We start from the raw sequence: 20,898 nt of genomic DNA, 5'->3' as shown, positions 1-20,898 counted from the left end.
TGGATAAGGGGCTCCAAGAGTGGGTGAAGGAACTTGCAATTATATAAGAAACAAGTTAAATGATTTCTAAATGGGTTTTCAGGAATTCACAAGTGATTTTATTTCTTCTGTGAATGTTAGGAAATTTTGTAAAAGTGATTTTGTATTAACTTTGTGAAACCTCAGGTGCGTTTTGTTTACTTGAAGTTTTTTTTATTAATGTGTTTCATAGTGACAGCTTTTTCTAATAAAATGATTTTAAATAAAAAAAAAAACAAAACAAAAAAAAAACACTTACCTGGCAGGGGAGACACCATGATCTGGAAGGTGGTTTTCCCAGGGTAATTGTCTCTGATATGTTCTCCATAGGAGGTCTATATTGAACAGATTCTTTTTGGTATTGGGTGGTGGAACCGGAGCGTGCTCCATCCACTCCATGCATTGACCTGGTATTGCAGTGCTTCCAGGACCGGTGCAAAAAAAACAGAAAAAAAAAAAAAACCACTTACCTGGCAGGGGATCAATCTGTAACTGACTGTGAACAATCAATTGAGATAACCCACTACCTTCGGACCAGCCAAAAAAAAAAAAAAAAAAAAAACTTACCTGGCAGGGGAAACACCGTGTGTTTGGGTCCAAGCATGCACTTTTCCTTAAGTGTCCCTGGGGATGTCTGTTTTCCTGCCGTGGCTTAGTACCTGTCGGGGTGTTGGGGCTCAAAGCCCACTTTATGGAAATGGGGGCTCCTCCCTAACTTGCGTCTGCACCCATATGGCCGAGGGCAGGCGAAACTTGGGGGCATCCAAAGCCCAAGCCTCCGGGCTTGCGCCTGCACATAGGCTGCCTGTCAGAAGACTTTGGAAACACCTGAGGCCCCTGGTGGGGGTGGACGACGTGTGCCCATTGTAGGGCCACGTACAATTCTGGACTGACTCATGGATTTGGACTTGATTTGGCTGATTTGGCGTGGAACGTGAAAAATGGCTTTAAACAAACAAACAGAACAAAACTCACTGGCAGGAGAGATACCATGACTGGTTTCGGCTCGGGTGGTTGTACTTACCAGGAAGGGCAATCGCCCTCTCCTCGGTCTTGAATGACTTATAGCAGTTGAGTTGAAGGTCTACTGCTTGTGCTGCAGGCAAGCTGACCCCTGAGAGAGTCTGCAAATGCCTCCCAATGCAGGACCTTGGCTACAAAACTTATGTTCTTAGGGTTCAGCTCTTGGGCTTCCCTTTAGCTTGTTCCTTCAGCCTTTTGGTGGAGTGAAATTAGTGGGCATCTGGGCTCCGAGGCCTCTGGGCTTGTAGCTTGCACAGAGGATGCCTGCCATGTACCTGGCAGTATCTGAAGTCCCAAGCTGAAGTGTCTGCAAGGGAGGGTACTTGCCAGTGGTCATGCAGCACAGACTGGAGTGATTGAGCTCTGCTTCGCTGACAGAATTGAGAACTGATTTGGCCCAAGAGATAAAATTAGTTAACGGCGGTGGGCCAGTCTGAGTTGCTCCTGTGCTGAGCCTCCCACCTCACTGCTCCTGGCCAAAAACCATGCTCTGAGTGTCTCCCCTGCGGCACCTAAGTCCAGTCAAGCCCCTTCCTGGAGCCCAGTCACAAGCCTGGGGTAACTGCTGCTACCACCCGGACTCGGGTCTTTGGTAGGGCTCTGCGCCACCCAGGGTACACAGACCCTGCAGACCTTGGGGTTTCTTAACCCACTGTGGGATTCTGGGGTGCTTCCTTCCTACAGGAGGGAAAGAAAAGCTAAGCCTACCTTAGCAAGCCTAGCAAAGTCAGCTAATAGGGCTGGTCTAAGGTATTACTACAGGGTGTCACAGCTGCCCTCAGGGCATGTCCCGTGCTGAGCCATCCAATCTTCTTGGCCTCAGCAATCTTTGTGTCAAGTCTCTGGGCCCCTTGGCCCTGTCTTGCCATGTGTCCCAGCCCCTGGGATCTCTGGCCCAGGGTGGGCAGTGTGGCAGAAAGCCACCTTGTTTCTCCCCAAAATCTCTGCCCTGTGACACTGTGACTAAAATCTCTGAGCAGCAACCATTTGATTAGGGTGGGCCAGCACGGAGGGGACCCCACCCTGGCCTGTCTCTTTAGGTAACCTGAGCTGGCTGCATTCCTGAGGGCGGGGGAACCTCCTCCCTCTGCCTACGTGACTTGCATCAATGACCTGGGTGGGGGGTTTCTACCTGGGGAGCTGGAATCTGCCTGGTAACAGGTGATGCATTTCAAATTGGTTGGCTGACAGCCAACCGGGGCTGACCTCCACTGGCCCAGGTGAATGAGGTCACGGGGGCTATATAGGTTGGGGGGGAAGGAGGCTCGCTCTCTTCGGCCATGAGGTGAAGCAGCAGCAAAGCAGCCTTACCGTCTGGACCTAGCTCTCTCTCTCACCCCCAGACTCCAGAGGGGAAACCGGAGAACTCTGGAAGATGCTTGTAAGGAAGCTACTCAATCGCATTAGATATCTAGCTGGCAGTAACACAGATGCGTGACCAAAAGGCTACCACAGCCACACTGTTTGCTCTCTAGGATTTCTAAGTTATTGCTCAACCCTGTACCCTAGTTTCCCCTACCCCCTGTAATCAATAAAGTTCTCCTTTTTGACCGGTGTGGGAGACTTATTGAGGGGTGGGTCTAAATTATGCCTAAGAGACGCCTTAGGTCTCATGGATTTGGACTAAGGGAGACTGCTTTTTGCCCGCTGACTTGGGAAAGTGCCCCAAGTGCCTATACCGGGTCGAGTACCCGTCGGACTATTAGGCCTGTGTTTTCCCGAGGACACAGGGCCGAGACAGTCCCTTCTCGGGGTGGTGGCGGCACGTTACCCCCAGACTAGCGAGTGTGCTCCGGGAGAGGGGTCGGCCGAGCATAAGGCACCCCTAGGGAGGCACTCGGAGCCTGGCAGGGGGTCGGGCAGGGGGTCGGGCGCTGGGAGGTGGGCAGCTCAACGCAGGAGCGCCCCCTACTGGCCCGCCACAGGCAGTCCCTGGCCTTTGAACTCAGCTCAGCCCCCAGAACAAACTGAACAGGGCAACGCAGAGCGCTGATAGTATTTTCTCCATACAATGCAGCTCAGAATATGACACAACTTGGTTTAGAAAGGCAGAATAAAGATAAAAGAGCTTTTCCTGTAGCAAGTAACAGAGGAGCAGCAGCCTGGGAGCAGAAACTGCTCCCTCTTCTGCTCCAGTGCAGATTTGACTTTCACTTCTGCTCAGCAGAAACTCTTCTTACCACATTTCTCACATGTAATGCACAGTACAATTTCCAGCAGCTGGTTTTGATGGGAAAGGCTGTGTTGTATGTGAAAAAGTATGGTCATTTTCTAGATTAAATGAAGTTTTTTATAGAGTCTCATGGGATATAACCAGCCAAACTGGAGGGTACAGGGGTCATTGCTGCGCTGTGCAGCTGCTCAGGAGCTGTCTCGGAGGGAGACGGCAGCACGGTCTGTGTAGGTGGGAGCGATGTGTCTGGAGCAGGAGGCGCCAGGAGGGCCCTGGGGTGTGCAGGGCAGGGGCCTGATCCTGTTCAACAATCCTGTCTGTGACCTTGTTGCTGGACTGGAACTGGGCTCAGAAAGTCTGTGGTTGACACTGAGTTGGGAGGTGTTGCCAATGGGCCCAGATTCACACTGAATGGCTGCAGGAGTGCTGAGCTTTAAGGAATCACTCTCCATGGCCCAGGATTGTCCTTCTGGAAAGGTTTTGGCTGATCATAGAGCATGGATGCCAGAGCCTCCAAATCCACATTACTCCAGAGTTGGGAATGCTTTTCTCACCCTTTCCCAGAAAAAAATCTCTGGATTACAGTTCATTAGACTAGATGCCAGCACTCACTGCTTGAATTAACTGACCAGTCCCAGGTGTCTCAAATGCTCCGTTTCACACTAAGAAGAGCCTGCCGGGGGCGGGCGGGAGGGGGAAGGGGGTGTTGTGTGGGATGCTGCAGGTCAAAGCAAGTGAAGGACTGTGGGGGTAATGGGGTGACAAAGCATCCTTTGGTAGGAGCACGCGGCAGCCACCACCTCTCTTGTCCAGGTCTCCACCTCCAGTTCCCTTACATCTCCCTGCCATGCCTTGTTGTTAAGAAAATTGAAGAGAGGTCAGATGATAAGAGGATGGTAAGAGGAGAGCTAAGATCCACCTGGATGAGGACGGTCCTCTTCACAAGCCTCTTTCCACCCCTACATCCTGCTCCTTCCTACTCCTGGCCAAGTGTCCAAATGTGTAGCCTTACCCCTGGGATCCTGAACCGCTCAGTCTCCAATTGCCACTCACTCTGCTGCCCGAAGCCAGAAGTCACAGTGTCTCCTGGCGCACAGCATCACAAATGCTTGTCAGTGAATTCAACACTCCCCCATTTGTAGAAGAGAAGATCAAGTGGTTGTCACCGAATCCCCCTGCTTCACTTAATCCACAGGCGGTTAATTCATGATTAGTCACCAGCCTTCCTTGATTCCACCCAAAATGAATTAATATCCATGAATTCCACAGTCCCGCCCAATCCATGGCTGAGCACTTCATCATCAATGAGCTCACCCGCCTCCCTTGGTGCCCCAAGGATCAGTTAGTTATTCCTGAGTATATAAGGCTTCATCCTTCATACTAATTACATTAATTGTCCTGCTTTTTTTCTCAACTTTTGTGCTCTGCATCTCCACGTGCAGGGCACAGCATTTCCAAAACCAGCCATGCGTTCTTCTTGCCGGAGGTTGTGTGCCGGGTCCTTGTTTTTGAGCCCACTGGAGCTCTTGGGGACCAGTAAGACCTGGCTGCTTCCATATATGACTGTGTGCAACAGGGAACTTGCTCCTTCTTCCCCGACAGCACATGGACCCTTTTTCTGGGTGCTCCGGTGCCCACGCAGCCCCACTGGGCTTTCTGAGTAGGTCTGCCCTCGGACCCTGCCTTGCCAATGTTTCGTGCCTGGCACAGGGATGGGAGCCGGCTCTGTTATAGGGGCTAGGAACAGCACAGAGATTTTGGGGAGAAACCAAGGTGGCTTGCTGCCACACAGGGCATTCTGGGAAATGCACTTCTGTTGAGGGGCAGCAGCTGGACTTTGCTGGTGCTGGAGGGAGTTGTTGAGCCATTTTTTTGCTGCTAAAAAACATAAGGGTTTTTGCCTGCTCATAAAGCATGTCTGTAGAGGAACACTGAGGTGACTTCTCCCCTCACAGCAGAGTTTCAGCTGCTGCTTGTACCCGGTGCCAGTGCCCCTGAGCCAGTGCCTGCAACGAGGGGTCGAGAGGAGCGGGGAGGGGGCTGGCCAGGAAGCCCCCCACATGGCTGGTTCTGCCACTTGCTTTCCCTGCATGTTTACTGATCCTGTATCAAACCCTCCTTGTCCTGAGAAGAGCTTGACCAGGAATCTTTGGATCAGCTCACAAAGGTAGTGAAGGCTAAGGGTGTGGTAGTCATGGTGGACCTGAATTTCCCAGACATCTGCTGGGAAGAGCAGGCAGCCAGGTCTGACCGCTCACATAGGTTCTTGGCCACAGTGCAGGACCTCCATCTAACCCAGGAGGTGCACAGCCCCACCGGGGGAGACGCCTTGTTGGACTCAGTGCTGGCCACGGGTGATGACCTGGTGAGGGGGCTGTGGGTGCTCGACCACCTGGGCGACAGCGATCATCACCTGCTGGAATTCACCATCCAGCACAAGGTGGCAAAGCCATGCAGTCAGGCAGCGGCCCTATATTTTAGAAGGGCAGACTTCAGTGAGCTAAGGAGGATAGTTGGTGAAGCGCTGAGGTCCCAGGGCAGGGGGGAGCTAGGTGTCCAAGGAGAGTGGTCGCTCCTGAAGGAGACGATCCTCCAAGCCCAAAGGAAGGTAATCCCAACAAGGATCAAAGGGAGCAGGAGAGCACACAAGCCTCCGTGGCTCACCAAAAGAATCCGGGAATGTCTCCTTGCTAAAAAGGAGGCTTACACCCAATGGAAAGAAGGGGTCATCAACAGGGAGGGCTATTCTGCAGGTGCACGGGGATGTAGGGGAGCAGTTAGGAAGGCCAAGGCAGAGATGGAACTGGGACTGGCTTCCCAGATTAAGGACAATAAGAAGTCTTTTTTAAATACGTAGGGGATAAAAACAAGGTCCCAGGTAATGTGCGGCCCTTGCAGGACGCCATGGGTAACTTGGTCGTCACACCAGACGGCAAAGCTAACATGTTTAACAATTTCTTTGCCTCCGTCTTCCTAAGTAAGGACCAGAACAGCCACCTCCCTGCTGGGCCCTGCTCGGGCCCCGGGGGAGGCACACCTGGGCCACGGGTTAGCGAGGATTTAGTTAGGGAGCTTCTGGAGGGGTTGGACGTATTCAAGTCAGCTAGCCCAGATGATCTCCACCCTAGAGTTCTAAAGGAACTGGCCGAGGTCATTGCAAGTCCCCTGGCACGGCTCTACGGGCACTCGTGGTGCTCTGGTGAGGTACCGGAGGACTAGAAGAGGGCCAACGTGGTCCCCATCTTGAAAAAAGGCAGGAAGGAGGACCCGGGAAACTATAGGCCGGTTAGTCTTACCTAGATCCTAGGCAAGCTGTTCGAGAAAATTATGCTGGCACACATCCAGGGGGGCCAGCAGGGGACTGCATGCTTAGGGGCAACCAGCATGGGTTCATCAGTGGCAGGTCCTGTCAGACCTACCTGGTGGCCTTTTATGATCAGATCACCAGATCATTAGATGCAGGGGTAGCAGTGGACATCGTCTTCCTGGACTTCCGGAAGGGCTTCGACACTGTCTCTCACCCCGTTCTCATTAAGAAACTGGGGGGCTGTGGTGTAGACACCCACACAGTCAAATGGGTCGCCAACTGGCTGGAGGGCCGCACCCAGAGGGTGGTAGTGAATGGGTACTTCTCAACCTGGAGGGTTGTGGGCAGTGGGGTCCCCCAGGGCTCGGTCCTCGGGCCCGCACTGCTCAACATCTTCATCAGTGATTTGGACGAGGGAGTAAAAAGCACCTGTTCAAATTTGCTGATGACACTAAGATGTGGGGGGATGTGGGAACATTGGAAGGATGCAACAGGCTGCAATCAGACCTAGACAGGTTACAAGGGTGGGTGGATGAGAATAGGATGGGCTTCAACACAGACAAGTGCAAGGTGCTGCACCTCGGGAGGAACAACCGGCACCATCCCTACAGGTTGGGGAACTCCCCTCTTGTCAGCATGGAGGCGGAAAGGGATCTGGGGGTGATCATTGACTCCAAGATGAACATGGGCGGGCAGTGTGGGGAAGCGGTCAGGAAGACCAACCGTACCTTGTCCTGCATCCACAGATGCATCTCGAGCAGATCCAGGGAGGTGATCCTCCCCCTCCATGCGGCACTGGTCAGGCCGCAGCGGGAGGACTGCGTCCAGTTCTGGGCACCGCACTTCAAGAGAGATGTCGATGGCATAGAGAGGGTCCAGAGGAGGCCACTCGTATGATCAGGGGACAGCAGGGCAGGCCCTATGAGGAGAGGCTACAGGACCTCAACCTGTTCAGCCTCTAAAAGAGACGGCTGAGTGGGGATCTTGTGGTCTGTTATAAACCAGTCAGGGGGGACCAGCAGGCACTGGGGGAGTCCCTGTTCCCCCGAGCACTGCCAGGAGTGACCAGGAATAACGGTCACAGGCTGGCAGAGGGTAGGTTTAGGTTAGATATCAGGAGATGCGACTTCACGGCCACGGCGGCTAGGGTCTGGAACCAGCTTCCAAGAGAAGTGGTGCTGGCTCCTACCCTAGGGGTGTTTAAGAGGAGGTTAGATGAACATCTTGCTGGGGTCATTTGACCCCAGTACTCTTTCCTGCCATGGCAGGCGGTCAGACTAGATGATCTGCTCAGGTCCCTTCCGACCCTACAAACTATGAAACTATGAAACAATGTGTCAGGGCCTGGAATAAGGATCTGATGCTTCTCCTGCCAGGTGAAGCTCCAGCGGGCCCTGGACCCTCTGAGGAAGGGGCTGGAGAGAGCGCTGGCGATGGAGGCCACGGAGAAGGACACCACCACGGCGTGGGAGGCAGGTGCCAGTCTGTGCTCCTCGAGAGCTCGTTCCCGTGGCAGAGCTGGCAGTGAGGGGTGGGGGAGCTGCAAGATTTGCCCCGAGGGGCTGTGTGTCATGGAGGGAGCTCTTCCTCGACATCGGGGGGATGCTGCGGTCTGGGGGAGAGCTGGGACCAGACTGGGCTGAGGTGCTGGCAGCTTAACCCCTTCCTTGCCACTCTCCCAGGGGTGGTACTGAGTCACTGCTGCTGGCCTGGATGACATACTTTACCTCCCATAAAATGGGCCACACTTTGCAAGCTAGAGCCATGTTTGCTCCCAGAGCTGCTGCACTCTCTGCACACCCCGAAGCCCATGTCTCTGCCTGTCCCAGCTGTCCCAGAGCTGTGGCACCGCAGCAGGATTTCCATCACATCAGTGTTTCGGTTTCTGTGAGAGTCCTCTAGCAGCTTTCTGAAGTCTAAAAGCCTCGTATCAGGATGGGCATCGCTGAGGCAGAGGAGGAGTGATGCAGAGCCCTTCCTGCGGTGCCCAGGGGCAGGGCAGGCTGGTCACTCGGCATTACCCTGCCTTGCGGGGTGGGGGATCTCTGAGCTCTTTCACCCCCAGTGCCCCCGCATGAAGGGAAAGGGGCTCTGGAGTTTGCTGTTCCCCACCCCAGGGCCAAGGGGAGGCAGTGCGTGTTCCCCTGCCCTGGGCCCATGCACAGGGGCTTCAAGGCAGCCCTTGTGGCGGGGCATCTCTCACCGGGGCAGAGTTCATGTTTTGTGGGACTGGTGCAGGCTCCTTCTTCCGCCCTGCAGCCCCTTCCTCACGTGTCTCTTCTGTGCTTTTCCTTGTTCTTGGGCTGTCATTTTAGGATCTTCCACTTTCCCCACCCTGGAAGGGAAAAGCCCCTGGCACAGGAGCCTGTCTCCTATGTAGAGAGCTCCTGTTGGTGAAGGGGGCTCCCTTGGGGTCCTTCCCACCCATCTCCCTTGGCCAACACAGGCTCCAAGTGCTTTGCATGACGCACCTCCTGCTTGTCTCGACCCAGGGACAGCCCCAGGCCTGGCACAAAAGCACTGACATTGACAGATCGGCCAGAGATGACCCGTGGCCCACTGGGTTTTGCTGCAAACCCCAGAGCCTTTACAGAGGCCCCAGATCCTAAATCTCTGCTTTCAATAGCAGCCCTTTTGCTATGGGATGAAAGTATTGTGTGATCCTTTCTCTAGAGAGTGCACCACTATATGAAATGTGTGTATCATATATGTGGTAGCTACTGACAAAGGGCTGCACACACTGACTTAATGCCTTCCTTGTGCCAATGCAACGCTGAAAGTGGAGATGGCAGCTCACACTTGTTTTTGCTGCTTGTCCTGGAAGAACAAGGTAAAGCGACAGAGAGAGAGCATCAGGTCTGAGTGCAAGCAGCTGCGTCGCTTTGTGAGCGAGGAGGAGCAGCGGCTCCTGCAGAGCCTGGAGGAGGAGGAGAGGGAGACGCTGCGGAGCCTGGAGGCCAATGTAGCCCAACTCTCCCGGCAAAGCGCTTCCCTGCGCAGGCTGATCTCGGAGATAGAGGAGAAGAGCCGGCAGACCCCTGCTGAGCTGCTGAAGGTGAGCGTGCGCTGCTGATGCGGCCCCCAATGCTGCTGCCGTCTGGCACAAAGCAGCCCTCGGCCTGGCCCCCAGACCTGGTGGAGACTGGGCCAAGACTCAGGTGAGACTCTCCATCAGTCTGGAGACCAACCAGTTTGTCCTGGGAGGAAATTCTGATTTGGGAGAAGTGCCAGGTTATTAGTCATGAAGGCTCCTTACAGACGTGAGCATAAAAAGGGCTGTACTGTAAGTCCAGTGTGTCCCCGCACTGAACCCAGCGCATCCCCAGATGCAGCATCACATTAGTTGGACCTGGCTTCCCAATGTCTGTGTAGACTGGGGGCTTCAGTGGGGCTTTTTGGGAGCACATGTCTAATAGCTGATTGAATCTGCTTTATATCAAAGCATCAAAAAGCCTTGTTGAAGTGCACGATCTATACAGGTGCTAAGGGGTGAGGTCAAACTAACATGCTGCCTCTTCCAATAAAGCACAGGGTTTTGGGGTTTTTTTTAATCATTTCTGTCAGCAGTCAAAATGGACAGGAAAGCACATCTGGAGGTAGCCATGCAAATGTTCAGAGCAGTGTAATGCTGAGACAGAGGTGACAGCAAAGAAATGGTTCATCGCCCCTTGACTACATCCAAGTGCACCAGGCAGAGGCAGGCTTAAGGATTTTCAGACAGTGAAAAAATGGATGTCCATCAAACAGACAAGTCATAAACTCACTGAACTTTGGTGCAGATGGTTTCACCCAGCAAGGAAATAATCACTATTACCCTCATGTTTCCCTTTCTAGGATGTGAAAAGGACTTTGGACAGGTGCGGTATCTTCCCCTTCCCCTCCCAGGAGATTCCTGCTTGGGCTGTGGCAGGAATATCCACGTGGAAGACCTGGGCTGAGCGATGATGGGGGATACGTTCCTCTTAGGAGCAAGGATGTGGAGCTTCAGGAAGCAAAAGCTGTTTCTACAGAAGTGAAGACCCCGTGCAGCATCCCAGGCATGATGGAAAAGCTAAGGAAATTCAGAGGTACACCGCAGCACATGGCAGGGTCCTGCAGCAGTCTCCTCAGCCCATGTCTGAGGGTCTCTGGATCAGCAGGGGAAAAGTGCTGTTGTAATTTCCATGCAGGGCATGGCTGGGTCACTCCAGTGGGGACAGGCGACACAGGAAATGGAAATGGTCAGACAGGTGGATCCCTCTTTCTGCTGCGGGAGGGAGGAGGTAATGCTGTGATGAGTGCTGGACAGCCAAGTGCCGGTGCGCTGAGATTATCCTCTTCCGTGTGCCCCAGTCCCAGGGGCTGCCACACCGTGTCCTGGTTAAATATCTGGGTTCATCTCAACTCAAGGGAAGAGCTGAAGTGAAATCTGGGTCTCTGCATGCAATGGGGAAGGTCCCACAGTGTCCAACAGCCTTCTGTCCCTGGGCCCTGCAGTGTGGTGCAGCCTGCAGTACCCAAGGGAGCTGAGCACCACCCCCGGGATCCCCTTGGGGCCATCCTGCCCGTTCCCAGGGCTGTGTACAGGCCCCGAGTGCAGGCAGATGAGGCAGCAAGAGGCTGTTCCCTGCTCCCCATTCCCAGCTCCTTTCCAGCGATGTTTGGCCCCTACAGCATGATGCTCTGGGCTTCCTCTTCCAGCCCCGTGGCCGGCCCATCCCTACCTGCTGCTTGCTACTCCCGGCAATTTGGGGCTTTCTGTCCCTCCACCCACTCCCTGCCCTGGATGCAGCTCAGTCCCTGCCCTGCCACTTCCTTTGAGTGCAGATCGTAGGGAAACTTCTCTCCTGGCCCGGGCATCTCTTACTCAGGCCTTCAGGCTTTCAGTCCCCGTGTCTGTCATGTCAGCTCTGGCTGCAAAGCGGGGCAGAACGGTCCCTCTCCTGAGGCAATGGGGAGGTGACCCAGACATCAGCCTTAGCCAGGCACGGGCTTGTCCTGGGAGTGCAGACAGGTGCCCGCAGCCCCCAGCACGGGCCCAACTGGCAGGTCCCAGCCTGGTCTCTGCAGCTGTTTCCTGCTCGTGATGGTGCAAAGCAGCAGCCAGCACAGTCCTGCCCACACAGAGCGGCAGCCCAGCAGCTGGTTTCACCGGGGAGGGTCAATGCATCTGTCCTTCAAGAAGCTTTGATGACCCAGCTCAGTCTGTGGTGTGGAGAGGGCCTGAGGCTTTCCTGAGCAGTGCGGGCTTGGCAGGGAAATCTGGGGAGTCTCACTCACCTTGTCCGGAGCTGTCACCTTCCCCATGTGGCTCAGATGAGCCTGGAGTCAGGCTGAGTGTGGCGGGGCCTGTCCTGGGCCGTCTGCATCCTGAGTGGTGTGTAAGAGCTGCAGCCCCACGGGGACCCCCCAGCCCTGCCTGGACCTGCCCCTGGAGCATTGCTTCCTGAGAGTGGGGAGAGGGGACAGTGGAAGCACTCCTGGGGGCTCTGGGCCAAGCTCTGGGTTCACGGTGAGGTAGGACGAGGTGTGCACAGACCTCCCGCCCCTGGGGGACACTGGGGAGGGGAGGTCAGGCTGGAGCTGTCCAGACCCATGGAGGAGGTGCTGCTTCGAGGTGACCTGGGACTTGCCCCAGGTGCAGCTGAGCTCAGCTGGGCTGCCCTTCATGAATGGGAGAGGCTCTGCAATGAAACCCAGCATGTCCCACTCCTCACACGCACACAATCACAGTCATAGGAAGAAGAACTGGAAGGGACCAGTAAGATCACGAAGTCCAATCCCCTGCCACGGGGAGGAGGCAATGGGGCTCAACTGAGCTCCAGGATGTGCTGGTCCAGCCTCCTCTTGAACACCTCCAGGGATGGCCACTGTACTGCCTCTGCTGGGAGTGTGCTCCAGACTGTAGCTACCCACGCGGAAAAAAAAAGTTTTTCCCTATGTTTCTCCTAACATTTTCTCTACTAGCTAGCACCCATTGCACCCGAGGGGTGCCTTGCATGCACAAGCCCAGCCTGTCACCATCCCTTGTGGGTCAGAGGAGCCTGGACCAGACTGACCATGGGGAGGGCCCACACTGGGCCAGTCTGCACCCAGACCAGGGTGCGAGATCTCTCAACCTGCAGGGATCCCCCAGGCCTGCCCTGATCCCGGCTGGTCGTTGAGAGTTAGCAGGGGCTGTGGGGCGCGGGTGTGGAGAGCACACATGGTCCCTGGGGCTGTGAGCCAGTCCCTGCCAGCACTGTATATGCCGGGGGCCCTGGGCATGGCTGGAGGCGAGTTGTGCAGCTCACAACAGGGGACAAATCCCTCTGGGAGGAGAAGTGGGGTGGAGCTGTCTCTGTTTTCAGCGGGGGTGTTGGGTGGGCGCAGGGGCCAATGTCCTCCAGTGGGCAAATGTCACAGCAGGTCTGGGGACAGAGCAGAGGGGCAGGTCTGTTCACACCGGTGCTCTGAGCAGACCCCGTCCCAGGCTGCTCGTCCGCCCCAGCGCCCCCTGCACAAGCTGCAGGAGTCTCCGGCTGTTCCCAGGGCTGCATTTCCACAGGCCCCAAGTCGCCCCGGAGCCCAGGTCCTGTTGGGAGCCATTGGGATTTCTGAACCTAGGTCACTCCCGTGTGTCTGGAAACTGCATCTGGGACGCGGCGAATTCCCCGTGATCTCGGGACCCGCCTGCCCCCGCCCTGACCCGCGACTCTCTCCCCAGCGGACGTGACTCTGGACCCAGGCACGGCTCATCCTGAACTCGTCCTGTCTGAGGATTGGAAATGTGTGAGACACGGAGACACCCGACAGGATGTGCCCGACACCCCCGAGAGATTTGACACTTATGCCTGTGTCCTGGGCGCGGAGGGGTTCGTGGGCGGGAGGCGCTACTGGGAGGTGGAGGTGGGAGACAAGATGTGCTGGGCTCTGGGCGTGTGCAGGGAGTCTGTGCGCAGGAAGGGGAGGGTCACATACACACCTGGCCATGGATACTGGGCCGTGTGGCTCCGGGATGGGGGATACGAGGCCTGCACCTCCCCCCGAGCCCCCTCCCCGTGAGCCTGCGGCCCAGGCGGGTGGGGGTTTTCCTGGACTATGAGGGGGGCGAGGTCTCCTTTTACAATGTGACCGACAGGTCCCATCTCTTCACTTTCACTGACTCCTTCTCCGGGACCCTGCGCCCTTACCTCAATCCTGGTTTCAATGCTGGGGGCACCAACGCAGCTCCCCTGACCCTGTGCCCGGCCCCAGCCCAGCCCTGAGGCAATCCCTGTCCCGGCCACAACCCGCAGCACAGACTGTCCCCCCCGCGCCCGACTGCCGGCCCCTCGGTGCCCCCGGGGTGGGGGGCTTGGGTCTCCATCACAGGAGCTGCTCCCGCCTGGACCCTGCTGCTGCCCTGGCCCAGGGGTCGTCTCCCAAGCCCCCGTGCACAGCACCGCACAGGGAGGGACTGGCTCCAAACTCTCATCCATCACTTCCACATCTCTGCATCCCTCAGGGGTTTCACTTGGTTACTGTGTTCCCCTCTCTCAGCGCTGTCCACCTTTCCCCTCCCCACCCCCATTCCCTTTTATATTTAAAATAAACACCTCTGCATTGCACACCTGCTCTCTGCACATCATTTCGTACCCTCTGGTGAGCTGAGCGCTTGCTCCGGAAGCTGGTGTATCTGGGATTCAGCGAGTCTGGCGGTGCTCAAGCTTTCGGGTGTGCGAGTCCAGGGCCACGCACCACGGGCCTCACGTGGATGGGACGGCACAAGAGGCCCAGGCCCAGCACACGTCACACCGTGCCTGAGTGCCCGGGGTACAGGGTGCCGGGGGTGGGGGGCAGCAGGGAGGGGAGAACAGCATCCCCAGCGGTGCCCCTGGCAGTGCAGCCACTACGATTTTTTCCCCTCCTGCCCCTGGGGTCTGTGCCCAGAGCGTGTGCCCCAGTCTCCTACTTCCCTCTGCTACTGCCGGGGGCTCCCAACACCTCCAAACTTTCACCCAGCACCAAATCACTGGACCTGTGGTGATGGGTGACTTGGCCTGCAGACAGGATCTGGCCCATCGGCCAGGGGTTGAGCCCTCCTGAGTCTACAAGGGGCATCTCTATCCTGCCGTCTGTCCGACTTCACGCTAACACAGCTAGCTGCCTCTCTCAGGCCACATCACTCGTTCTCCACTGTTTTTAGACTCATTTGACTCAAGCCACCCTCAGAAAATGCTCTATGTTGTCACTTGTTTCGCTACTAAAAATAAAGAGCAGTTCTTTTGGTGCAAAGAACTGAGAAAGGCTACGATGGGCCAAACATGGTTTTGATGCTGGGTTCTTATTTCAAAGGTTTGGGTTGGTTTTGTGAACAGTGTATCGGCGTTTGCACAGCTGCCAGGGCGAAGGAGCTGACAGCACCTGGGTGGGAAGCACTGCTCCAGATCGAACTGGTATCGAAGCCCCTTTACAGGCCAGCATCTCCACTGTGCTGGGCCAGACACAAAGATAGAATTGGAGCAGATCTTGTGAGGGAACAGCTGGAGAGGCTGGACATGCACAAGTTAGTGGGCCTGGAGGGACTGAAGCCAAGAGTGCTAAAAGAGCTGGCTGGCATCACAGCAGGACCAATGGCGAGGGTGTTGGAGAACTCGTGCCTCTTGGGAGAAGTTCCTGAAGACTGGAAGAAGGCCGGGAGCAAAATATGATAGACTGTCTCAAAGACAAGCCTTTAGGGGTGACTAGTCTGTGGCGCTGCACACCCCACACATGCAGATGCTTCCGACACTGCTGATTTGCAGCTTTGTGGGGAGGAGGGGGTTGACCCTGGGATCTCCAAGAAAAGTTGGGTAGTGCACGTGGCAAGAGTGCATGCCCCAAAAACTGGAGCCTGGCTGGCCGGAACTATACTCCAGCTTATGGCCACGCTCCCTTCTGCAGGATCCCTGAGGCTGCAGCTCCCAGAGGCCCCCGGGACATGAGGAAACACTGCAGGGGCAGCACAGTGGCTGCCCCAACCTCCCCTACCCCACAGATTATCGGTGCTATACTGTATAGAGAGATTCACCAAAATGCTCCATCACTTGTAGCAACAACTCTGCACATGTCTAGACAGCAAAGCACTTTCTATTTTATACTGCTGCTTTTATGACATATTTGCCAGATTCAGAAAGGAGGCAGCAGTGAACGCTGGGAAACTTCCTCATCTGTTGTGTGTTAACCAGCACCAAGCGTGCAACGAGAGACTTGCCCTCAGACATGTGCTCAGTCAGTTGTGTTTTTATGCAACAAGGAGCAATTCCTTCCATGGCTTACCTTATACTGCAGTGTCAACCTTCCCAAAGAAGCCCTGGGCACCTGCCCAATCTGAAAAGAAAAAGCATTTTCCCTCCAGACTGCATCAGGAAATGAAAGAGGATCCTCCATCCTGAAGGGGCAGAGCCTCAGCTGAGAGACGTTGTCATTGCTTCCCTGCACTGAACTGAAGTCAGCCAAGGGTCTGTCCTGGGGAGAGGTCCTAGTTCAGCATGCTCCCAGCTCTACGCAACAATTTGGAGGCTCTATATGCGTATTTGTGCATGTGATCGATATGTCCCCGTCCCACCAGAGGCTCAGGGAGCTCCCGTACAAGAACAGAGCAACTCAGCACACGGGAGAAGAGAAGAGAAAAGGGAGAGATGAGAGCAACACGACTACAACGGGGAATGTGCAACAACCCGCAGTGCAACACGGCAGCCGAGCGTTGTGTCCCCAGACAGGAAGGTTTTACCTTGGTTCTGAAATACAGAATGAATCACGGAGGAGCCTTTCTATATTTCTTTTCCAAATCCCTCATCCAGGTTTCTTATCACTTCAGGAGGGGTTTGGTTTTTGTCTCAGATCCTATAGACATTTAGAGAAAGACACGCCCAGCTGTTGATCAAGGGCAAGGGATTGCAAGAAAGACAAATGAGCGGTTTGTATGAACTGCCCATGCACACGTTGCATTTGTAATCACAGGCAATACGGACACCAGCATACTTGGGGGAGATGAGAAGTGAGTTTGTGGTGCCAAGACTAAGGCGTGTGCATCGGGATTGGGACACCCTTTTCCTAAGGGACCTCTGTGCAGCAACCGAGCTCACGTAACGCAGCAAGCGTTGGAACAGGCATTGGGAGACAACAGCTCTCCCTCTCCCGAAGCCCATTGTTGCCACATGCTGTGGCAGAAAGCTACCTTGGTTTCTCCCCACAAATCTCTGCCCTGTGACACTGATCAAATCTCTGTGCTGTGACCATTTGATTAGATCGGGCTCAGCAGAGGAGACCACACCCTTATCCTGTCTTTAGGTAACCTGAGCTGGCTGCAGTCCTGAGTGGGGGGGGAAACATGCTCCTTCTGCCTAAGTGACTGACATCAGGTACCTGGGTGGGGGGTTTCTACCTTGGGAGCTGGAATCTGCCTGGTAACACGTGATGTATTACAAATTGGTTGGCTGACAGCCAACTGGGGCTGACCTCCACTGTCCCAGGTGAATGAGGTCACAGGGGCTATATAGGTTGCGAGGGGGAGGAGGCTCTTTTTCTCTCTTCCGCCAAAAGGTGAAGCAGCAGCCATGCGGGGGACACAGAGGAGGGTGACCATCTAAAATTGGCTCTCTCCCCCAAACTCACGAGCTGGAAAATGCCTGCTTTCAGAGGGGAATTGCACTTGCCTTTGGAAGATGCTTGTGAGTAAGCTACTTGAGCTCTGATTAGACATTTCGCTCTCTCTCACCCCACGACTCCAGAGGGGAAACTGGAGAACTCTGGAAGATGCTTGTGAGTAAGCTACTCAATCGGATTAGATATCTAGCTGGCAGTAACACAGATGCGTGATGAAAAGGCTACCTCAGCCCCACTGTTTGCTCTCTAGGATTTCTAAAATGTTGCTCAACCCTGTACCCTAGTTTCCCCTACCCCGTTAACAATAAAGCCCTCCTTTGTGACTGGTGTGGGAGACTTATTGAGGGGTGGGTCTAAATTATGCCTAAGCCCCCTTAAGTCTGCGGACTAAGGGAGACTTTACTTTTTGCCCCCCCCCCCCCCCACTTGGGGAAGTGCCCCAAGTGCCTGTACCGGGTTGTGTACCCGTCGGACTATTAGGCCTGTGTTTCCCCGAGGACAGAGGGCCGGACAGTCCCTTCTCGGGGTGGTGGCGGTGACGTTACCCCCAGACTAGCCAGTGTGCTCTGGGAGAGGGGTCAGCCAAGCATAAGGTGCCCCTAGGGAGGCACTTGGAGCCTGGAAGGTGGGTGGGCGCAGGGAGGTGGGTGGCTCCACGCAGGAGCGCCCCCTACTTGCCTGCCACACGTGGTGGCACAGGTGGGATATGAATACCCAGCTGTTTTACCTAGGTGGGATCCCTGCACCCGCTACACGTGCTGATAGGGGTGGGATCCGAATACCCTGCTGATTTACAGGCATAATTGGGGAAGAGTAATAGAGTCACTGAAATCCCTTGAGCAAACAATTTCTAATTTGGCATCGGGTCGACTGGATAGTGTAGATAGCCAGGATGGTGGACAAGTATGTCCAAAAGACCGTGCCTGAACTGAAAGAGCTGGTGAAAGAGAGAGGCCTTCATGTGAAGAAAGGGCTAAAGAAGGAGGAACTGATTAAACTCCTGTGTGAGAACGACTCAGACATAGAGCAACCTTCACACTCGCCAACTCCTGAGTCCTGCCCAGAATCACAACACCGCATGCCAAGTTCGCAGTCCTCAGGGAGATCAACCCCTATGGAGGTGCAACAGGGCAAGCTCAAGTATGAGCTGGAGCTGAAAAAGATGGAGCTGGATTTGAAAAAAATGGAGCTGGAGGCCCAGCATGAGAAGGCACAGCTGGAGAAGGCAAAGATGGAGATCAAGATGGAGCTGAAAAAGAGGGAGATGGAGGCCCAGCTTGAGCTGAAAAAGATGGAGCTGGCAGAAAAGACAGCACCACAAGAGGCACCTAGTCAGCAGCCCAACAGGGAAGGTGTGGGCCCTCCACGAGCACCTGGGGAACGCCCCAAACCGAACTCCTCAGCCTTCGCTCACTACCGACCCGGAGATGACCCCAATGTATTCCTCAGCATCTTTGAAAAGCAAGCCCGACAGTTGAAGATGCCTGAGGAGGAGTACATGCTGCACATCGCCGCTCTGGTAGATGGCGACTTGGTGGTGGTCCTGAACAGCCTGCCCACAGACGCAGCTGAAAACTATGATACTTTTAAGTGCGCTGTGGCTTCGAGGTTCAAGTTAGGACCGGACTACTTTCGGAAAAAATTCCGGAATCTCGTCCCACAGCCCGAGAAGTCAACGACTAATTTTATGGCCCTGTTGTGGGTGCACTCTTTAAATGGGTGGACGGAGCCAAGGCTGACACTACAGAGAAGCTGCTTCATCTTATGGCACTGGACCAATTTTACTACCGATGTCCAAGGGAGATTAAAACCCTAGTCAAGGACAGGGGCCCCAAAACCGGCCATGAGGCTGCAGAAATTGCGGATCAGCTGTTGCTTAACAGGGAAGGGTCAGACAAGAACCCCGCCTACTCGGGGAAGGAACATAAAGGGGTCCAGGGAGGGGGGAGGGGAGGGCCAGGTCCAAAAGGGGAAAAGGGGCCATCCCAGACCGAGCATAAGGAGGCCCCTGATTCGACCAAACTTCCCAATTCGGAGAAGAGGGGGTGCTATAACTGCGGAGAGCTGGGCCACTTCAAGCCCAACTGCCCAAAGTTAAGCACCAAACCCAAGCCCGTCAGACATGCAACAGCTGTACGCAGTGAGGGGGGAGACCCGAGCCCCCCGAGGGTCGTGCCTGTTGCTACAGGATCACAAACCCAGAGGAGGTGATGGCCCCCCACCGGACCAAGGTAACGGTCAATGGGAGAACCCTTATTGGGGAACTGGACACGGGGTCCAGCGTGACATTAATCGATGCCAACCCAGTTTCACCTGCAGATATAATCCCAGGGAGGACCCTGACCATTCAAGGGGTGGGGTCTCCGCCATTTGAGATACTGGTAACCCGGTCACCCATCGAGTGGGGAGGCTGCGTGATGCATGTAGAAATGGGGGTGATGGAAGGGGTGCCAGCTCCCATCCTGGTGGGACGGGATATCCTTAATCGAGAACTTCTGCACAGAGAGATGGACCAGGCCCTAGAGCTAGAGCCCTACTGCATTAACGCAGTGACACGTCTGCAGAGCAAAAATGCTAGACGGGGAGGGTTAGAAACTCCCCAAGAGACACCCACGCCATTGGCTGCACTGGGAGAGTCCCCAGCGGAGGGTGATCGCACAGCAGTTCCTGAGGGAACTCGCAACCCCAAGGGTGGGCTGAGTGACAGTCCCAGGGAAGTGTCTGTTCCGTCAGTGGCAGAGGAAGGAGAGCCTCTCAGGGAGGAGTTCAGCCAAGTCCCTGAGGGTGAAGGTGCACTCTCTGCAGGAGCCCCCGAACTCTCTGCGGACAGCTTAGCCGGGCGAGAGGCGTTCAAGCAGGAGGTGCTGGGGGACCCAGCTTGGAGGACCTCCGGCAGATGGCTCAGGAGCAGGAGAGCGAGTTTACCCCAGAGAAGAGGGAACAGGTGGTCTTGGATAAGGGACTTCTCTACCTGTTGTGGGTGCCAAAGAGCCGCACCCAGACCTGGGAACCCCATCACCAGATCATAGTACCTCCCAAATACAGACAACGATTGCTCTCCATGGCTCACAATTTACCGTGTGCCAGTCACATGGGCAGGGAATGGACATGCCAGCGGCTGCAGGCAAACTTTTATTGGCCCCGAATTGCCCAGAATGTGATGGACTATTGCAGATCTTGTGAGATATGCCAGCGGAAGGGCGAAAGTGGGGACAAGAGAAGGGCTCCCTTACAGCCCCTCCCGATCATTGATCAGCCATTCCAACGAGTGGGGATAGACATTGTGGGCCCTCTGATGCATAAGACCCAGAGAGGGAAGAAATACATCCTGACTCTAGTGGACTTTGCCACTCGGTTCCCAGAGGCAGTTGCCCTGACCTCCACCGAGGCACCGGTGGTTGCAGATGCCCTAACCAAAATCTTTTGTCAGCTGGGTTTTCCCACCGAGATCCTGACCGATCGGGGTGGAAACTTCCTGGCGGAGGTGATGAAGTGCCTGTGGGAGTGCTGCGGGGTGAAACAGCTCAAGACCACAGCCTCCCACCCTCAGACAAACGGGATAGTAGAGAGGTTCAATGGGACCTTGGAAGGGATGCTAAAGGCCTATGTGGACTCGAACCCCAATGACTGGGAGGAGAAACTGCCGCATTTGCTCTTTGCCTACCGGGAGGTGCCCCAGGAGTCCACCGGGTTCTCACCAGTCGAACTGATGTTTGGGAGGTGAGTTCGAGGTCCTCTCGATTTGGTGAGGGAGGAGTGGGAAGGGAAAATCCCTCCACCAAGACCTCCA

At 55.2% G+C, this 20,898-nt stretch overlaps 2 protein-coding genes and 1 non-coding gene across 3 annotated transcripts in view; all 3 read left to right on the top strand.

The window, feature by feature from the left end:
* Positions 1-268: 268 nt before the first annotated feature.
* LOC149875567 (U2 spliceosomal RNA) lies at positions 269-462 on the top strand. The gene has a single exon (XR_016440061.1). It is a non-coding gene; the product is annotated as a U2 spliceosomal RNA (small nuclear RNA).
* A 7,437-nt stretch (positions 463-7,899) lies between these two features.
* Positions 7,900-13,544, top strand: LOC149875566 (E3 ubiquitin-protein ligase TRIM11-like). The gene is made up of 5 exons (XM_090056117.1): positions 7,900-7,993; positions 9,346-9,576; positions 10,356-10,378; positions 10,488-10,636; positions 13,207-13,544. The coding sequence occupies exons 1-5, from the start codon at positions 7,955-7,957 to the stop codon at positions 13,542-13,544; spliced, it is 780 nt and encodes a 259-aa protein (XP_089912243.1). The 5' UTR covers positions 7,900-7,954.
* Positions 13,545-18,000: 4,456 nt separating this feature from the next.
* The window catches only part of LOC149875565 (uncharacterized), a 5,145-nt gene continuing 2,247 nt past the window's right edge, over positions 18,001-20,898 (top strand). Inside the window, exons 1-3 of the mRNA XM_090055990.1 lie at positions 18,001-18,806; positions 20,283-20,592; positions 20,659-20,828. Of these exons, the coding sequence (XP_089912116.1) occupies positions 18,001-18,806; positions 20,283-20,592; positions 20,659-20,828 (1,286 nt within the window). The remainder of the gene's footprint in view (positions 18,807-20,282; positions 20,593-20,658; positions 20,829-20,898) is intronic.

This window comes from Crocodylus siamensis, chromosome 1 (genome assembly GCF_052110815.1).
Source record: "Crocodylus siamensis isolate JL-2025a chromosome 1, ASM5211081v1, whole genome shotgun sequence".
Taxonomy (NCBI): domain Eukaryota; kingdom Metazoa; phylum Chordata; order Crocodylia; family Crocodylidae; genus Crocodylus; species Crocodylus siamensis.
This window is presented reverse-complemented; position numbering and strand designations above follow the sequence as displayed.

Excerpts from the sequence above, each read along its gene's own strand:
- LOC149875566 (XM_090056117.1), top strand. The coding sequence starts at position 7,955 with ATGGAGGCCACGGAGAAGGACACCACCACGGCGTGGGAG. Across the intron at positions 10,379-10,487 it reads GTGAAAAGGACTTTGGACAG|GAGCAAGGATGTGGAGCTTC; the intron begins GTGCGGTATCTT and ends CGTTCCTCTTAG. Across the intron at positions 10,637-13,206 it reads CAGCAGTCTCCTCAGCCCAT|CGGACGTGACTCTGGACCCA; the intron begins GTCTGAGGGTCT and ends CTCTCTCCCCAG.